The 20,262-nt window shown below is 39.6% G+C and overlaps 1 protein-coding gene across 1 annotated transcript in view; it reads right to left on the bottom strand.

Moving 5' to 3' along the window:
- tgfb2 (transforming growth factor, beta 2) overlaps positions 1-20,262 on the bottom strand; it is a 40,084-nt gene that overhangs the window by 3,206 nt on the left and 16,616 nt on the right. The window contains exons 2-6 of the mRNA XM_085290580.1: positions 19,009-19,172; positions 3,305-3,437; positions 3,104-3,214; positions 1,528-1,702; positions 115-268 (exon numbers count right to left, since the gene is read on the bottom strand). Coding sequence (XP_085146706.1) covers positions 115-268; positions 1,528-1,702; positions 3,104-3,214; positions 3,305-3,437; positions 19,009-19,172 — 737 coding nt within the window. The remainder of the gene's footprint in view (positions 1-114; positions 269-1,527; positions 1,703-3,103; positions 3,215-3,304; positions 3,438-19,008; positions 19,173-20,262) is intronic.

The following is a 20,262-nucleotide window of genomic DNA, read 5'->3' as shown; positions in this document are numbered from 1 at the left end:
CTGGAATATACATATTAGAACCATATCATAAAATAAAATCTGATTTACAGTGCAGTGTGACTGCATTCATGTTTACATTTACTGTGTAGCCTTTCAAACTTCCTCATTCAGTACCTTGGAATGCTGGGTGTCTGCACTCCACAGATATGGACAGGCCCCTGCACAAAAGTTGGCCTCATAGCCTTTGGGCTCATGGATCCACCTCCAGCCCAGGTCCCTCTTAAAATCAATGTAGAGCGATCGTAAGCAGCAGTTATCCTGAACATTTCTGTAAAGACATAAAGTGGAAAAGTGAATAACAGAGCTGTGGGAATCCTCTCGTCACTAGTGTGTGCAGTCTATAAAAAGTCACAGATGGAGAGATGAAGATAGGTGAAGATGCGCTCAGATTAGATTCTTTACTTATTGTGGGCAACCACTGAACCAGAAAAGATAAATATACATAGTTAAACAGATCAGCCAACAAGTTGTCCAGGGTGTTGCCTTTCACTTCTGCTTTCAGCCTGTTTTGAAAGCAGTTTGCAATACCAGTTAGTGGTCAACTTGTTGACACTCTCTGCATGCTGCCAAGCATCAGTGCCTTAGTATGTATGCCCCATTGGCTGTCCAGAGAGAGGGACTGTGGGAACTGAACCAATCCACAGTTTTTCATTTTAATTCACCAGGAAAGGGTACATCAAGCGTAGTTCACGAAGAAAAGGAAAGCTATATCCAGAATCTTGTTTTATTTGTTTGTTTGTTTGTTTGTTTTCAAATTGTCAGCATTCTGTTGGAAAAAACTTTGGAAAGCTGTGCTCTTCCTGGCTTCTTCGTTTAACAAAATTGTTCCAGTTTCTTCAGTTGGACTTGAACTGGTACAGACTTTTTTTCTTGCAACACTGTTGCTACTTTTTCCCCTTCACCTGGAGGTAAAGATGTTTCCTTATTGAAAATAGGGACTGCATGGCATTATGAAGTATTGCACAGTGGTAAGAAAAATATAGCTTGCGTAGGGGTCATCACTCAAAAGTAACAATGAAACTCATTTGTTACACTATAGTTACATTAATGCATTGTCACATAATTACCAGTTAACAATATAAACCTGAGCACAATCCAACACATCAACACAAAACCCTATCCTAATGAGGATACACATAATATTTTTCCTTTTACACTTATGAACTCAAAGCAAAGATGAAAACAAGCACAAAGAGACTGAAACCAATCACCACGGTGATTCTACTTTAGAAACATGAACATGATCAGTGCCTTTTGTTACTTGTTGAAGTTTAGGCTGTGGTTGATGGGCTGTGGGTTAAAACACGCACTCACCTTTAACATCACTATGGGCTCTAGCCAAGAAGTCAGAGTGTTAACAGTTATTCTATATCTTTGTACCTAATGACAACCAATTCTGTGCAGTGCCTAGTGCTATTAGTGTTGCTTGGCCCCTTTTTACTTGATGACTCATTTCTGAAAATCTCCACAACAGATAGGGACATTGTTATTGCTTTGCATTTGGCAATTTGGTTTTCAGACAAGTACTTGGAGCAGTAGGCAGCATCAAGAGCTCTCTTGGATCGATGGTTCTTATGTTGGGACTGGGACTCCAGGCGGTATGAAGGTAGCAACATGAGGAGAAGATGTGGACCCCGAACACTGTGCTGCCACTTCCTAAAAACCTTTAGGTCACGACCACGGATTAGGTTGTCGTCGATACCTGAAAACATAAGAGATTAATAAGCAGCACTGCATGGGCTGGTAATGACAGAAAAGTTCATTACAAAAAAAACATTATCAAAGTATTCAGAGTAAAATTATCAGCATAGCTCCAGTGCTTATAGAAAGGTGAAATTTCTGTTAAAGGGAGAGGGGGTCAGACAGAAATAATGACTGCATGTACTCTGCTTAACACAGAACACAAAACCTGCATAGATTTGCAATGCCTTGACACAGTGAAAATGGCTAAATAGCACAAAAGAAAATGACAACACCTATTAATTAATGTGTGTGAATAAAAAGATTTTGAATCTGTTATTGAATGTACGCACAGATGTAATTGATCTCACGTCAGCAGGCAGCTTGTTCCAAAGAACAGGACAACAGTAACTGAAATAACCCTCAGCAGACTGAGATCGGATTCTGGGATCATTTAAAAAATCTAAACCTGATGATGTGAGAGGTCTGACTGGGTTGTAGATGGTGATTAATTCTAAGCTGTACTGGGGGGCCAAACCACAACAGCTTTCTAGTGTGAACTATTATTATAGGGTCTACCTTACAATAGGGCTGCCACAATTTGTCGACTAGTCACGATTACGTCGACTATCAAAATCGTCGACGACTGATTTAATAGTCGACGCGTCGTTTGAAGCTTTGTAAGATCACAAAAGACGCAGGAATAAGTGGCAGGATTTAAGAGTGTAATAACGGACTGAAACAGAAGATGGCAGCATTGCATGTACAAGGATGTCAGCTACCGTTAAACCCCGAAGAAGAAGAAGAAGAAGCAGCTGTGTCCCAGAATTCATAGCGCGGCCCAGCGCAGAACACCGGACTCCCCGCAAATCGTTTTCAAACCCACTGCCGTCTTTCACTCCTCAGGTTAAATATATATGAGTCACTTAGATAACTTAAAATGTTATTGTTTGGCTTTTTTTTTTTTTTTTGTATTTTATTTGTTCCTGAGTAAATCAGTTTGTCTGAGATTAAAGTTATAGTTTTTACACAGCTGAATAAACGTCAAGCAGACAACTGATTATCAGAAGTGTGAGATGCTCCAGAATATACTCCAGTGTCCTGTTATATTTTAGATAGCAAGGAGTTTATTAAACTTCACCGAAACAATCTGCAAATTTCATTAAAATTTAATAAACTATCATCTTGTCTTTATTTTTAGTTAGCACAGACCTTAAACACTTAAAGCTGTAAGCTAATGATAGTTATATAAGAGCAGATGCTGCTGGTGCAATAAGCTGTAGTTTTACGTCCAATGGATGATGATCTGATTAGTCGACTAATCGCAAAAATAATCGGTGACTAGTCGACTATCAAAATAATCGTTTGTGGCAGCCCTACCTTACAACATAAAAGTGCCTTGAGGCAACATTTTTCAAATAACCTGCAAATCGTGCCTCCAGCTCCTCACTCTTATTAGGAATGATGTAGTTATTTGATGGTACAAAAGTGCAGCATGGGCAGTGCAGGCTGATCTTGAATCCACTGTTTCGGTCTATGGAAAAACAAAAGTAATGAGAAGTTATTTAACACAAAGCATAAACAATTGGGAAAAGGCAATACTGATGGGACAGAATGTACTCACCTCTGTGGTTTAGCCATTCACTAACTGCCTCTGTAACATCAAAGGATAACCACTCCCCCTCTGTTTGTGTTCGTATTACCTTGCTGTCAATATACCGCTGTGTTGGGGATGTCACATCTTTATATCCTAAAATCTGTTGACAAATTAAAGGAATGTGAAGTCAAAGTTCTGATTAATTAAATGTTGAATGTTCAATAGTACTAATTTACACTGTAGATAAAAAGATGGATAAAATACCTGTATTAATACTAAAACTGTGCCAAAATTTAAATAAAATGATTTTGTAGCCTTGTAGTCATGGCCAACAATTTACAAAAAATATTAGTAAATGGTTTCTAAAATTACCTATAAAGGTCTTTTTAGACCTATGTATATCTATAAAGGTTTGCAGATGGCATCTGTGGGGCTAAGGGTTGTTAGAATTAGACACCCTCAAGACATAAATAGTTAAAATTAAAGCTGCAAGCAGCGTTAAGTGGGCCCTCGCACCCTGGCACATCGAGCCATGTCCAACACCTACACCCATCATGTCCGATCTGATGTAGCATTGATGGAATTCATGCGTAGAACCACCAGCTAAAATTTCATCTCGTTCAATGATGAGTATAGTCGTCCCACTAGGTGGTGCTCTAACCATTACTGACGAATGGCATATCAAATATTTCCGAGCTTGACTCTCGACTCATGCCTATGAAGTTTGGGAGAGGTTGGACATTGTGTTTCTTAGTGACAGCAGATTACTGCTTTTTGGCAAGTGATTGAAACTCCCCATGCCGTTGTGACCACCCGTTTCCTTGAACGTAAAAAGCTTTGCAATTTAACATCACAAAGCTCTTTAGATTCCCTGCACTGGAGATCAAGTCAATCTGATGAAATCCCTGGGAGGAGTTCGTCAAAGTACGAGACCTGAAAAGAAGGGAAAATGTCGCCAAAATTACACATTAATGTTAAAATGGCTGACTTCCTGTTGGATTTGGGATATTGCTCCAAGATACTTTTTTGTAAATCTTGATATCCTTCCATAAGCTTCCCAGGTTTCAGACTCGTAGATGAAACAGAGCAGAGGTTGATGTTTTAAAATTTTATAGAGGGCACTGTGGAGCCATTTTGCAATATTCCATGGAAATGATCACATAACAAGAAAGCCTTCACGACATTAGAGGTGTGGGCAAAATTTCAAGACTTTTTAAACTTTCTAAGCCCCTCAAAAGCTACTTCATCTTTCACGGTGAACCGCCATGCCACCAGGGTGCGCCGTTCAGTTTAAACTCACAATTTTCTCACTGAAGCATCATGAGGGACGGATGTTAATATTCACCGCTTTTGAGGTGGCCATCATGAACCTGTGAAAATCAGTATATCAAAGTGAAAGACATGACATTTCCTGTTCCCACTAGGTATTGCTCTGCGTATTCCTGACAATGGGCATATCAAACCTTCGCACTTTTAGTGCTCGGGCCCTAATTAAAAGTTATGGTTTAAAAACATTATGTCAACCTGAATTATCACTTCATTTTATGTCAGATAAAACTATCCATTTTGATGTCATGTTAATATAATTTCTACACAGGTTTTCAGCCATTATTTTGAGTCCTGAATGCATGTAATTATTAAACAAATTTGATTTACTGTTTAGCAATTTTGATTCATTTGTAATTATTAATACAGGATAAATAAGCAGCCGAGGCCTATAGCAACATAATTAAGAGAGGATTCAAGGTAACCTGATCCAGTGCTAACTATATCCTTGAAAAAAGGAAGGTTTTAAATCTAATCTTGAAAAAAACAGAGGGTGTCTGTCTCCAAAATCCAAGGTGGGAGCTGGTTCCACCTTACAGAGGACTGAAAGTTGAAGGCTCTGCCTCCTATTCAATTTTTAATTATCCCAGAAACCACAAGTAAGCCAGCAGTCTGACAGTAAAGTGCTCTGTTGAGTATAATTCACTCTCTGAAATGACTAGATAAGGTATTATGAATTCCTAAAGATGAAATGGGCCCTGATTATTCAAAAACTTGAACGTGAAGAGAAGGATTTTAAACTCAATTCTGGATTTAACGGGCAGCCACTGAAGAGAACACACTACAGTGGTCCCTCGCTATAACGCATTTCAACTTTTGCAGCTTTGTTATTTCACAGATTTTTTTGTGCAATTTTGCATGCTTTTTTTTCTTTTCTTTTTTTTTCACAGCACATTGTGTTCTGTGTCCTGATCAGTGTTGGTCAAGTTACTTGAAAAAAGTAATCAGTAACTAATTACTGATTACTTCCCCAAAAAGTAATCCCGTTACTTTACTGATTACTTATTTTCAAAAGTAATTAATTACCTAGTTACTCAGTTATTTTTTAAAAACACGATTTACAACCTGAATAGGTAATAAAGCAATACATCTTTCAGCCCAATTCTACTTTTTCTGCATAATCCATCATATGAAATGTAATCAAATGGAAAAGTCTCTTTTTAAAGCTTGGTTTTATTAGTTTTAATTTTTTAACTTTATGCATCAAGCAAAAATTTAATTATATGCAACATTCTCTGACAGGAAGAAATTTGTTTAACATTTAGACCTATTTTCTGCACATTCCAGCACATAAAATAAAAAAATTTTGGGGTTTACACTCAGTCTTTCAAATAAATTCAAGTGAAACACAGCAGAAAATAAATAAAATCAAAGACTCAGCGGTCCTGTTGCTCTATTTTCACCTGTATAGCAGGCAGATGTTTGCCCCACACAGTAAACAGCGGACGCTAATGTTTTTCTTTTTACGGAATCAGACTCAAAGTAAGGTCAGTACTTCCATGCTTTAAACGCTCATACTCTCTTCCGCACTCATATATATTATCCATTGTTCATCTGCACACAGCTGTTGCCACGAACGTTGCACTCGCTTACGTTGTCATGAGACACTCTCGCAAAAAAAAATATCACGGTTTTAGTTATGGGAAAGTAACAGTAATGTAATTACCATTTTTGTAATCCCTTACTTTACTCGTTACTTGAAAGAAGTAATCAGATTACAGTAACATGTTACTTGTATTGCGTTACTGCCCAACTCTGGTCCTGATTGGCTGTAGACCATTGTCAGTTAATCTCGTGCTGTGTCTCCTGTACAGTACAGAATGGGTTCAGTTTGTCAAATTTACATAAATCTTCGATCGCTAACAGTGTGACTCTGAAGTGCTGTACTGTATGTTTGTAAGTTTTCTCCCCAACGAACACAACAATGTCAACAAAACGCTTTGCACCGTCAACGGCACCTGCGGGTGCCTTTGGTTTCATTCTTTAATACTGGACTTATTTTTCTATGAAGGTTTGAACTTTGAGAGTGTTTAAGCAAGAGAGAAAAGTGTGAAAATGTTCGTGCCTGTCTGAGAAAAGTGTAGAAAGTGTGTAGTGAGGGGTTTACAGCCTTAAAACATCTATAATAATTGTAAAAAATAAAGCTGGCTGCTTCGGTCCGCAGTAAGGTCCCCTTTACTAAAGGGGATAAGAGAGGGGCTCTTTTATCAGCCAGCCTTAATTAACAGTTTTACAGTCCTCACCATAGGTCCATGATTATATACGCTGTTTAAAGTGTTCCTGCAGAAAAATTGAAAGTCTATAGAGAAATTAATTTACATATATTCCTATTATACTTGGCTGCATTCACAGCATTGTAAGATGGTGAATGTTGATGTACCCTTAGGGCCACTCCTCGATACATGTAATAATAAGTTGTTATTCAGCATTATTAGTGGCATCATTACTCCTGCTACACTTACTGCTCCTATATTGTCAAATAAGGAGTGTCAGTGTTTTCTTTCCTTTTTTGTTGACAAGGTCAAAAATGTAAGAAATAATCTCTTCCTCAGCATCTGTGTTGATGGTTCCCACACCAGTCAGCCTGTTATCTTGGTCTAGTGAAGCTTATTGGTACAATGAAAGACTCTTCTTGCTCCCTGGATGTTTCACCTACAGTACATCTTTGTTCAAAAATGTCTTGCAGTGGATTTGTTCCAGTTTGCTCAATATTCTAAATGTGTCCTGGCCTGTGGTAAGTTATCTACTTATTTCAATGCTGTCATCCACCCACTTTTGAAAAAAGACAACTTGGATCCTTCTCTCATTGGCAGTTATAGACCCAGCTCCAAGCTTCCATTTACTGCTAAGGTATTAGAGAAGGTTGCGGTCAACCATTGAACTGCTGCTCTGACTACTTTTAGTCAGGTTTTCTTAGGTCACATTCAACTGAAACAGCACTTCTAAAAGTATGAAATTACATTTTGATGCAGAGTGACAAGAGTAACTGTTCTATGTTGCTCATGTTGGACCTTACGTCAGCTTTTGATACAGTTGACCATCATATTCTGCTTAACAGGCTGAGGTGCTTGATTGGGGTATCAGGAACTGCCTTGGAGTGGTTCTCTTCATACCTATATGACAGATCCCTTTCTGTAGCTACTTTTAAAGTACAGATCTCCCCTTTATCCAGTCCATTTTGGTATAACCCAAGGTTCTGTTTGGGGGCCTCTGTTGTTCTTATTATATTTGCTCCCCCTTGGGCATGTGTTATCAACCTTTAAGGACATCCCTTGCAGATGATATTCAATTATAGATAGATTATAGATCAGTGGACAATAAGTAGACAATACAACACTAACCCTAAGTTTTATTTGAATTTAGAAGCAGAAAATTAGAGGATATGAGGGTCTCTAAGTCTTTAAGCCAGAGGTGTCAAACTCATTTTGGTTTGGGCATCTTTCTTTGCCTTTAGACAATAATTCTGATGGCAAAAGAACCAAACAGGACAGGCGGAAAACAAACAAACAAAAAAAAACAACTAATTTTGGTTCAGGGGCCACATAGAGCCGGAGCAGTACAATTATAACATAATTACCTATAAATAATAATAAGTCCATGTTTTTTTTCCTGCAAAGAAGTAGTACATTAAAGAACCTCCATGTTTAATCAAATATCCTTTTACAAAACATATGAAAACAAATAACAACCTCTGATTTCTTAAAGTAAGTGTTTGCACAAGTACAAACATAACTATAAGACAAAAACATTGGGAAATGGAAAATGTAGTATTGTACTTTAAAATTCATGGCATTGCATGAACAATAGGAGTCCACCAAACCAAACTCTTTCGCAGTGAAGCTGTTGACTTACATTAAATTTAATATTTTTTAACTACAGCAAAAATTCATTTTCACAGAACTGTTTTCTTTAAGTGTAATCTGTGTCTGAAGCAACATTTTAAAGGAGTTAGTCATTTCTGGGCTATTTTATTTTTGCTTCTGAAACTTGGCATCTTTTAGTTTGCACATGTGCATCAATATCAGGCGTCATGTCTTGACTAGCAGTCAATCTTAGAATGTCATCTAGATGCTTATGTGTGAGGCTTGAGTGCAATTTTGTTTTATTGATGTTCATTACTGAGAAAACTTCTTCACAAAGGTGGTTGTCCCAAACATGCACAACATTTTTGCAGCCAGGGCTGTTAATTTTGGGTACCCTGGCAAAAGATATTGATAAAATGTGTCCAAACCTATTGAGGCAAACTTGTCCTTTAAATTACATTGCAAATCAACCGTTGGATTTCGACAGGCACATCAGAAGTTTTGAGTGTGAAGGGTAAGCGAAAAACTGCAAATTCTGTCTCGAGTTCATCAAAAATTTGAAACAGTTTCTTAAACTCACACAGCAATCCTGCAATCTTGTCTTTATCCTGTTTAATGTCACCATTAATGCCTGTTGCACATACCTTTCTTAGGCAAGGGAATTGTGCAGGGTCACCACTTGACAGCTGTGTCTCCCACAAGTCAGCTTCAATTTGAATGCACGTATGCTGTCATAAAACTGTGTGACAACTTTTTTGCAGCCTTGGAACATTTTGTTCAGAATATTCAAGTGCTCTGTAATATCCACCAGAAATGCAAGATCCTACAGCTGTTGGCTAATGTTGGCAAATGCTTGTCTCTTCTCAGGACACGAGTTCTGCAGCTTTGGTCATGCATCTTTTAACAAACTCACCGTCGGAATACGGCTTTGATGTTAATGCTATTTCATTAACAATTACATAGGTGGCTTTTACTGCTGCTTCACTGACCTCTCGGCTCCGGGTAATAATTGACCCCCCAGCAATTCATTTTTCCTCTCTCCTCAGTTGTCCTCGCAAGATGTTGTATTTTCTACCATGATGAGTCTTATAGTGAATATATTATATAAATATTATATTCCTTAGGCACAGACACACTTGTTGATTACACTCAAAGCACACAGGTCTGTATGAATAAATAGGAAGCATGTATTTCTCTTGGAAAACCCTACACCCCATTATCCACTTTTCTCCTTTTTGACAAAAACATTTTGGCTAATGAGGGTGTCAAGGTGAGTAGGGAATAAGGTAGCCTACACCAAATTTGCAGAAGTCGTGTTGCTACCATCTGCTGTTCACAGTGGCAGACTTGCTGCTTCTTTTACTCTAATTGTGTGGATGCCTCAAAGACATCCACACTATTGAGTTCCTGTTTCTCTTTATACTTTGTTAAGTGTGCCTATGCCAAGAGGCACACTTACACTGGTGGGCCAGGTTCGAATCCTGCTCAGGGCAACATTTTCTTTTCACCACTTTTCAGCAAAAATTTCTCTGTCTTTACCCTTTCAGTAAAATTTTTTGCTTTTCACCACTTTTCAGCAAAAATTTTCTGCTTCTTCACCTGTTTTCAGCAGAATTCTCAGTTTCTTCACTGCCATACAACTTTTTGCAACTTTTTCAGCTTTTTTCAGCAGACATCTTCAGCGTTAAGGCATCCACACAGCATTTTCGCAGGAAATGCAAATTTTTCTAGTTCTTACTATTATTCTCCATCTTCCGCCTAAATTTCGCCGCGTAACTCGCCCCACAGTTTTGAGACAAGGTTCACATATGTTATATCATTTTGTGCGGCTGGATCTGGAATGGTATGCTATGACTTTTGGTGTTTATGACTTTTATAGTTTTTTAAATATTAATATTTCAGTTCAAATTTTCCCGCGCTTATCTGACCCAGTTTTGAGACAAGGGTTACATATGTTATATCATTTTGTGCGGCTGGATCTGGACTAGTATCCTATGACTTTTGGTGTTTATGACTTTTATAGTTTTTTAAATATTTCGATTTTAGTGCAAATTTGACCCATTTCTAGGCCCAATGGGAAAGATTCAACTTTTGGCCCCATAGAAACAGATTTCAAACTTCATTTGTGGTGTGCTGGCTCTCTCTAGTGGTATGTCAGGAGTAGTACGGCCTGTCTACCCTTATTTGGATTACCGTAGTGATGACAATATCAACGGCGCGCACGGCATCGCTGCTTTCAGGAGCCATTGGCATTTTTAAGGTTGAGCGAACCATTGAATAGTTACGGTAAGCGAAAGGGAGTATGCTTGGTGGAAAACTCCATATCCCACAATTCATAGCACGCCTCTACCGAGTGAAAAAATGGCGGCTGCCACCTCGTTTTTATATTCCTCTTATTCGTGTTTCTAGGTCACAAAATAAACATTTAAGATATTTTCAGGCGAGAATGTAATTTTGTAAACTTCAAATATCTGCTCGTTTTATCAAGACTTCCCATATTAGCAACAGTTCTCTCACAATGTTGCTACTAGCCGGCTAGCGCCGCTTCGCTCGAAAGCACCCAGGCTTGGCTTTCAGTGAGGCGGCTTACACTCGTTTCACCCCCCGATCGCTCACAAATAGTCTGTGTCTACGTATATATGGGCCGATGATTCCTTTATTCATTTTAGTAATGGTATAAACAGTGAAAGGTGGTTGTCCAGATGCTGGTCGATGTGGAAAAATTAACTGAGTTGCTTGGTGGTGGCTAACGCGGAGCTACAAGAGAGGGCAGCTAGCCACTGGTGTATGACAGAAAGGGCATGCGGGGAAAGACACATGCGAGGCGGCAAGGCGGCCGCCGATTGACCGGTGGTGGCTAACACGGAGCTCAATCGTGGATAAGGGAAACCGAAGGCAGGAGAAGCAGGCGGCTGCTGGTCGGAGCGTCAGGTTAACTGAATTTCAGGTAAGAACTTATGAACTGATGTTGAACTTTATGACAGCCTCCCCTGTCATTCTCTCGCCTGTTGAAACTTCAATCATGAAACTGATCAATGATCGGCTTTTCTCTCGTTTGTTTATTGCGCTAAACAACAGCAGCACGTTTAAGCTTGATCAGCTGTTGTTAGAATTCATTTGATTTTAATTTCTAGTATCAGCTGATGTTTGCTGGAGCCACAGCTGTAAAAAAGGGCTGGTCGAAACCAGGAGATGTCCTTACTGAATCATCAGAGCTGAACAGGTGATGGAGAAACAGGTTTACCTTTTAGGTGACATGAATGAGTTGAAGGGAAGTTATAAACTGTTTCTGAGAGACAAATAACACCAGGATCCTTTTCTAAGTAGCTGACAGCTGGTAACTGTGAAGGGGCGGATCTAGCAAAGCCTTTGCCAGGGGACCAGGTAGGGCATTAACAGGGAAAGGGGGACACAAAGATATACTTTTCTTTCTTGCTCTCATATAAAATATTTACCTTTTATTAAATAGTTATCTGAATCTTACAACCAATAATACACAAGATTGGCTGTAGACCATTGTTAATCATTCAGAACACTGTGTAAAAATAACAAAAAATAAAAAGTAAATGCAAAAGTGCATAAATATTTATTTTACGTGTTTGATGTGTGTGGCAGGGCGTGGTCTGCAGTGCCGCTGCAGGGGAGGTGGACCCACAGGCGTAAAGTCTGTGCTCTCTCGGTTGTTTTTGGCAGGAGGCCCGGGTTCAAATCCCGCTTTTGGCAACAATACTTTCAGTTCACAGTTGAACTTTTTTAACTCTTTTCAACACAGATTTTAGCTTCTTCACCCATTTTCAGCACAAATTCCAGTTTTTTCAGCTGTTTTCAGCAAAAACCTCTTTTCAGTAGAAATTATGCTGATTCACCTCTTTTTCAGCAGACATCTTCAGCGTTGAGGCATCCACACAGCATTTTCGCAGGGTATACAAATTTTTCTAGTTAAAACATTGCGCTCCTCCCCTTTGACTAACACAGTGCTCCCCTCTCTTCTGACTAACATCCGTGTGGACGATTTAGGAATGGCATTTTGTTACAAATTCTGAGTTCCTGTCTTTTATGATTTTTTGTTTTTATATTTCAAAATTCATCCAGCAGGCTGGTTTTGGCCCACATGCTGTACGTTTGACACCCCTGCATCAGGCTGTACATGTGTGTAATTTGGCAGCATGAATATATATGGTGGGCATCATCTGCATAGCAGTGAAAATGCTATGTTTTTGATACTGCCTAACTGAAGCACCTATAATGTAAACAGAATTAGTGCAAACACAGAACCTTGTGGAACTCCATAATTAACCTTAGTGTATGAAGAAACCACTGCAGAACATTACTGTTAAATCCTACAGCATGCTCTAATTGTTATAATAAAATTGTCATGGATCGCTGTGTGGCAAGCAGGAGGAGGACCCAAATGCAAAACTCACAGACACGGGGATGAACTCGAGAAACACAGCTTTAATGCTGGCACGGCAGAACACAGGAAATACAAAACTAAACTGGGGAAAAGTAAACTAACACTCGCAGGTAGACACAGGAAGATCCACACAACATGAGGGAGAACGCGACGCCGAACAGAGGGAGACGCAGACAGAAATACACAGAGGGTTAACGAGGAAAGTGGGAACACACGGGGAACACAGCTGACACAGATAACCATAACGAGACAGGGCGGGGTGAACATAACACTGACGGGAGACAGGCAGAGTCAAACAGGAAGTACAGAGGTTCAGACAGGAGGAGAGAGCACGGGGAAAACACAGACATAACGGGCTGGGGAAAACATGGAATAAAACACGAAAGGGGACAAGGGCTCATGAATACATAGAGGGGCACACAGGGGGTGAGAGTCACAAAGGGAAAGCACACAGGGAACAACATAACAGGGTAACTCAGGAAACAGAACCTAAACAGGGAACTGAATACAAAAATACAAGAGAACTAAGAATACTGGGCCAACACGGCCCAGGACCATGACAAAAATATTATGGTCAGCGGTATCAAATGCTGCACTAAGGTCTTGTAGGACAAGCACAAAGATGAGTCCACTGTTAGAAGTCATATGAACATCTCTTTGTAAATTTCATTAAAGGTGTTTCTGTACTTTCATGAGCTCTGAAACTCTTTAAATAAACCCTCCTTCTGCAGATCATCAGGCATCTGTTTTACAACTACTCATTTAAGAATTGTTTAGATAAAAGGAAGGTTGGAGATTGGCCTGGTACTGTATATTGGTGGTTTAATTACTACCAGCTTAAATGCCTTTGGTACATAGCCCATTAATTGAGTTATGTTGACCATATTTAAGATTGAAGCATAAATTAAGTCGCCCTCAGGATTACAGGCCTGCATTCAATACCGTCAGGCCGACGCTCTTGGGTGATAAGCTGACAGTGATGCAGCTGGATGCCCCTTGTGTCCTGGATTGTTTGAATACCTGACAGTAAGGCCAAAATATGTGCATGTTCAACACAAGGGACCATCCACTCCCCTTTTCTCTTCATCCTCTACACCATAAGACTTCAGCAGCTGCACAGTGACCTGCCATCTTCAGGAGTTTTCTGCAGACTCTGCAGTTGGATGTTGGATGCATCAGTGAAGGTGATAAGACAGAGTAATTGGCTCTGGTTTACTCTGTAAATGGTGAATGGAATGGTTCTTATGTAGCGCTTTTCTACTCTGAGCACTCAAAGCACTTTATACAACTCGTTCGTTCACTCAATTACACCCATTCACACAAGCACTTTTCTAAGGTTTTAGTGCTAAGGGAGACCCCTTCCCTCCATTGATATTTGCCTTAGTAATAGAGCCCCCTTGCTGAAAGCATATGTAAAGATCCAATTACAACGTTTTTGGTTATAATATTGACACAACTACTAATAAAATCTCACTCTACATGGATAATGTGTTATTATACATCACCCAGCCAGAAAAGACTATTCCTGCTGTATTTGTCAAAATTAAGTTATTTGGGTCCTTCTCTGGATATAGGATGAATCTGAATAAAAGTAAACTAATCCCTATACATGTGAGTAACCCATCTTGGCTACAAAACCTCCCATCCAGCATGGTATAGACAGAGTTTATGAGAAGCTCACTTATCTGGGTACTCAGCTGTTCCTCTCTATTAAAACCTAACTTCTCTCCTTTAATATCTGAGCTTCAGTCAAGTATACAGTTCTGGAACATGCTCCCTATATTACTCATTGGTAGAGTTTATGCTATAAAGATGATAATTTTGCCCAAGTGGTTGTACTTATTATAAAATCTCCCCATGTTCCTTCCTAAATCATTTTTTAAAAACCTGAATTCACTCATCTTACCTTTTTCGTGGAGCAATAAAACACATAGAATTTGCTAGGAAACATCTTTTCAAGTCTAAAATAGAGTGAGGGTTAGTGCTTCCAAATTTCCTGTTCTATTACTGGGCTTCGCATATAAAATTCATGACATTCTGCTTAGCTGACAACAGCAGTCCCCTCACGTGGTTGCAGCTGGAGCTTCTCAGCCTTATTGTATAGGAGCTTTACTGCTGTCTTCCCTGCCCATTGATAAGTCGATGTATGACGGCTACTAAACTATACTTTAATTTGAAGTCTTTATCTTCTATCACACCCACTGTAGGCAATCCATCTTTTCTAGAAAATACATTTAGACTTTGGAAACAGGTGCACAATCAGTTTTGCACAATCAGTAATCTGTACTGGGAGGGTATCTTTGCCTCTTTCAATCAGTTACAAGGGATACACAAGTTACCAGGGAGAGACATTTTCAGATACCTGCAGATACTGTAAGAGACAATGTCAGGAAATGCGTAGTTTTTTGCTCTGGTCTCCTGTTAAGACTTGAGTGAGAAACTTTACAGACTAACAATACAAAAAGTAAACAGAGAAAAAATACTTGGCAAAGTTTTCATGATGTGATTTTTTTTACAAACTTTTAAAGATTATATAATTTGCTCTTGACTGTTAATATACACCTTATACGAGACAACAGTAAATGTGAAAGAAGCTAAAAAGAAATTGGTCTTCCACTAATTTAGAAAAATGTTACCTAGCATGGATGTCTTTATGATAAAAAACCTATATATTATTATTATTATCATTATTATTATTATTATTCATGATTAATAAACATTTCCATTCTTTCATCTAGTACAACAACAAGAGGCAACCGTAAGATCTATGACAGTAGATAAATGCTATATATGACCGAATCTATTTACCACCTTTGTCCTATTGACTCCCTCACTAAACTAGCTTTAACTGTCACTTGATCGAAATCATCAACATTTATTTAGCATGTCTAAAACAATTCAATATTTACAGTATTTTCCGCACTAAGGCGGACTTAAAATCCTTTAATTTTCTTAAAAATCCACAGTGCGCCTTATATTGCGGTGCGCCTTATGTATGAATTCTGGTTGTGCTTACGGACGTCGAACCAATTTTATGTGGTACACGGCGCAAAAATCTGTCAAAAATGCTTTAGTATGACTTTGGTAAGCCATGAAGCCGCACCGCTTGATGGATTGTTGAGGCATTACAGCTACTGTAGTCAGGAGCCTTGAGTAATCTGGGTTCAAAACTCTGTCCGCTCTAGGTCCCAAAGTCACTGCGGCATCACTGAGAGTTAAAAACTGTCTAAATTCTTTCATCTTTAAATGGTAAATGGCCTGCATTTGTATAGCGCTTTTCTAGTCCCTAAGGACCCCAAAGCGCTACACACTACATTCAGTCATTCACACACTGGTGATGGCAAGCTACATTGTAGCCACAGCTACCCTGGGGCGCACTGACAGAGGCGAGGCTGCCGGACACTGGCGCCACCGGGCCCTCTGACCACCACCAGTAGGCAAACATGGGGTTAGTATCTTGCCCAAGGATATTTGGCATGCAGTCAGGAGGCAGCCTGGGATCGAACCACCGACCTTCTGATTAGTGGCTGACCTGCTCTGCAACCTGAGCTACAGCCACCCCATCTTTAATAGAATGATCAGTGTTGCTGCTTTACCAGGTGTAAGAATTAAGTTAAACATCCAGGCATCCATGACAACAGAATTGATTAAATTTAATAGAGTTAGAAGTTAGCAGGAAGTTAGCTCGCTAGTTTCGACCTAAACATGATATACCATGTTCTGACAGAAAGATTTCTGAAAAAATTAAAACCTACAGCTCTGCTATTGCTTCCGACAGAAAACTTAACAGCAGTGACTTTTGTAGGGTTGGACTAGCTGGTATATAATGCTACGTGATCACTAGCGACACATCATAACGAACACAGTGAAGCTTCAAGATGAATGCTAACTTTTTTCCACTTGATAAAAGTTAATGGGGGGGTTCCAGAAGGTTAGGGACAAATGCAATCACATGGCAGGATGCTTTAAACGGACCAAACTTCAGTCAGGAGAAAACTGAGATAATCCATTCACAACACAACGTTAGTCATTAATATACTGTAACAACATGGGAATAGAGCAGCTGTGAGAGAATTCAACATTAATGAATCAATGGTACAGAAGTGGAGGAAGCAAGAAGAATAAGTTGAGTAAAGTTTGGCTTACCTGACTGTTTTGTTTCGTTTAATGCGCCTTATAATCTGGTGCACCTTATGTATGAAAACAGACCCGTTTATCGACAGTGCGCCTTATAATTCGGTGCGCCTTATGGTCCGAAAAATACGGTAGTAGGGTCATATAGCAGGCTGCACACCACAGGCTTTTAGACCTTCTGTAATCAAATATTTTCACTGAACAAAAATGTGAACGCAACACTTTTGTTTTTGCTCCAATTTTTCATGAGCAGAACTTAAAGATCTGAAACATTTTCTACATACACAAAGGACCCATTACTATCAAATATTGTGCACAAATCTGTCTAAATCTGTGTTAGTGAGAACTTCTCGTTTGCCGAGATAATCCATCCCACCTTACAGGTGTGGCATGTCAAGGTGCTGATTAGGTAGCATGAATATTGCACAGGTGCGCCTTAGGTCACTCTGATATATGCAGTTTGATAACACAGCACAATGCTACAGATGTCGCAAAACCAGTCAGTATCTGGTGTGGCCACCATTTCTCTCACAATGGTGCCTCACACAGTAAGGAAAATGGTGTGCAGTGGGCATAGAGTTGATCAGCTTGTTGATTGTGGGCTGTGGAATGTTGGTGAACTCCTCTTCAATACTTGTACAAAGTTGCTGAATATTGGCAGGAACTGGAACATGCTGTCATATATGCTGAGCTGAGCGTCCCAAACAGTCTGGGGAGTATGCTGGCCATGAAAGAACTGGGATGTTTTCAGCTTCCAAGGAATTGTGTACAGATCCTTGCAATATGGGGCTGTGCATTATCATGCTGTAACATGAGGTTATGATCATGGATAAATGGCACAACAATGGTCCTCAGGATCTCAATAAGGTATCTCTGTGCATTCAAAATGCCAACAATAAAATGCACTTGTGTTCATTGTCCATAACCCCACCGCCATCATGGGCCACTCAATCCACAACGTTGACGTGATCATGCTGGATGTGGAGGTCCTGGGCTGGTGTGGTTACATGTGGTCTGCGATTGTGAGGCCGGTTGGATATACTGCCAAATTCTCTGAAACGCCTTTGAAGATGGCTTATGGCAGAGAAATGAACATTCATTTCACAAACAACAGTTCTGGTAGACATTCCTGCAGTCAGCATGCCAATTGCACACTCCCTCAAAAGCTGCGACATCTGTAGCATTGTGCTGTGTGATCAAACTGCATATTTCAGAGTGGCCTTTGATTTGCGGCAGTCTAAGGCACACCTGTGCCATATTCATGCTTTCTAATCAGCACCTTGACATGCCACATCTGTGAGGTGGGATGGATTATTTCGGCAAACGAGAAGTTCTCACTTACACGGATTTAGACAGATTTCTGAACAATATTTGATAGTAATGGGTCCTTTGTGTATGTCGAAAATGTTTCAGATCTTTAAGTTCAGCTCATGAAAAATTGCAGCAAAAACAGAAGTTGCGTTTATATTTTTGTTGAGTGTAATTGAGTGCTTTAGACCTACAACCAACATTCCTTTTACTGATAAAGTCCTTTAAAATCCCTGTGTCTGTGAAAGGAATCAATTGTTTGAAAAGTTTCAGTTAGCACAAAAACGGATGTCCAGTCAGTTACTAACAATCTCCTAATGGCGCCAGACAATGGACTGTCTCTATGCATGTCCTGCTGGATCATTGTTGCTTTTGACACCAGTAATCGCAAAATTGAATTGCACTGGAACAACTGAGAATAAAAACTATACTACAGTGATTTGAGTCATATTTATTGGATTAATTAATTTTTAAAATTTAAATGATGAGCCTTCCACACACAAAAGTTAGTTATACAATTCCACAGGGCTCCCATTCTGATAATCTCATTATACTAATCATTAAGAATCTTCAAAGTTTATGAAAAAGAACCTACAAAAATCAGAATATATTTTTTTGCAATGTAAAAATTCTTTGCATTTTAAAATTATATTAAGCAATCCTTCCTAGTCTTTATAAAACACAAAGCAACTCATATTTAGGAAATATGGCATAATGAATGTTACTCCAGACAAAAGTGTTTGTACCTGATAGAGCTCAATTCGTTGCTCAGACACTCGGGCCCCAGGGTTTTGAAGACGGAAGATCCTGAGCTCTGCCTTCACCAAGTTGGAGGCATTCTTCTCCATAGAGGACACATCAAAAGTCAGCCGCCGGAAGTAAGGGCTGAAGAGTGTAGGAGAAATAACATCTGCAAAAAAATGTAAAGGAATTGTGTGAATAAGGATTGGATACTTAATGACTGCTAATGGAACGCTTGCTTTGGACTGAGGCAGTCAATTCCAACTACTAAAATGAAACTACAATTAAGGAAAGACATCACAGCCTGAGAGGGTTGTGGGACTGAAGTTCAATGGTCCAATCCCCTACTAGTCAAGCCTGCTTGAGGAGTTCTTCAGCAAGACATTACAAAATTGTCACCACCAATTAGTGTTAGTTTGCATCTGATAAAGTGTTGTAAGGGGTGCTTTCAGTGGTTACCAGACAAGAAAAGTGCTGTATGAATGTTAGTGCATGTACCATTTACAACTGCGCCCACAAATTACACATACTTTGTCATTATCTTCTAAACACAAGCAGAAAGGGAGGGGCAGCAGTCTTCCATTGTATTAATCAAAGACACAGCCAAGGCATACCAGTGGCCAAGGGAATAGTGGGTGCTATGGCAGGTTCCTTTGCTCTTACTAACAAGAGCTATCACCTTGTCCACCCCTAATCTTTCAAGATTAATGGATTAGGCAGGATAACTTGGTGGGACAATGCTTAGTGGTGGGCTCACAACAGATAGGGACATGTAGTGTCTGTGCTGCACTCAGTGGTGATGCTAGGTTGATGCTGACTTCGGGGTGGGTCTTCCCTCTAGACTGGTTAGAGAAAATCGGCCACAGATTTTTTTTCTCCCACTTGTGGCACTAGGGGTAGCAGTAGGCTAGGCCAGATGGCTCCCTGGCCTAAATGCTTGATTTAGACTTCTCAGGAAATCTACATCCAAACTTAGATGGTAACCAGAATCGCCTTTTAATCCCTATACTGCAACGTTACATTCCAATTGTTGTGGTATGCATCAAACTGACATGTAGTTACATTTCTCAAGAGTTGCACACCAGGCTACGTAGAAGCTTGTGGCGAAGGGTTAAAATGGGACTCCCAGTTATGGCTTAAGTTATGACGTAGATCTGATGCAGAAATATAATTCACACGTAAATGAAGTGAGGCTGGTTATTGCAGCTGTGGCCAGTTGCTTAATTATGCCTCCCCCTGTCTTTGAGAACAATAGTATA

Source organism: Mchenga conophoros, linkage group LG11 (genome assembly GCF_057382185.1).
Source record: "Mchenga conophoros isolate Kocher_MC1m ecotype Shallow Benthic linkage group LG11, M_conophoros_male_GT1.1, whole genome shotgun sequence".
Classification (NCBI taxonomy): domain Eukaryota; kingdom Metazoa; phylum Chordata; class Actinopteri; order Cichliformes; family Cichlidae; genus Mchenga; species Mchenga conophoros.
This window is presented reverse-complemented; position numbering and strand designations above follow the sequence as displayed.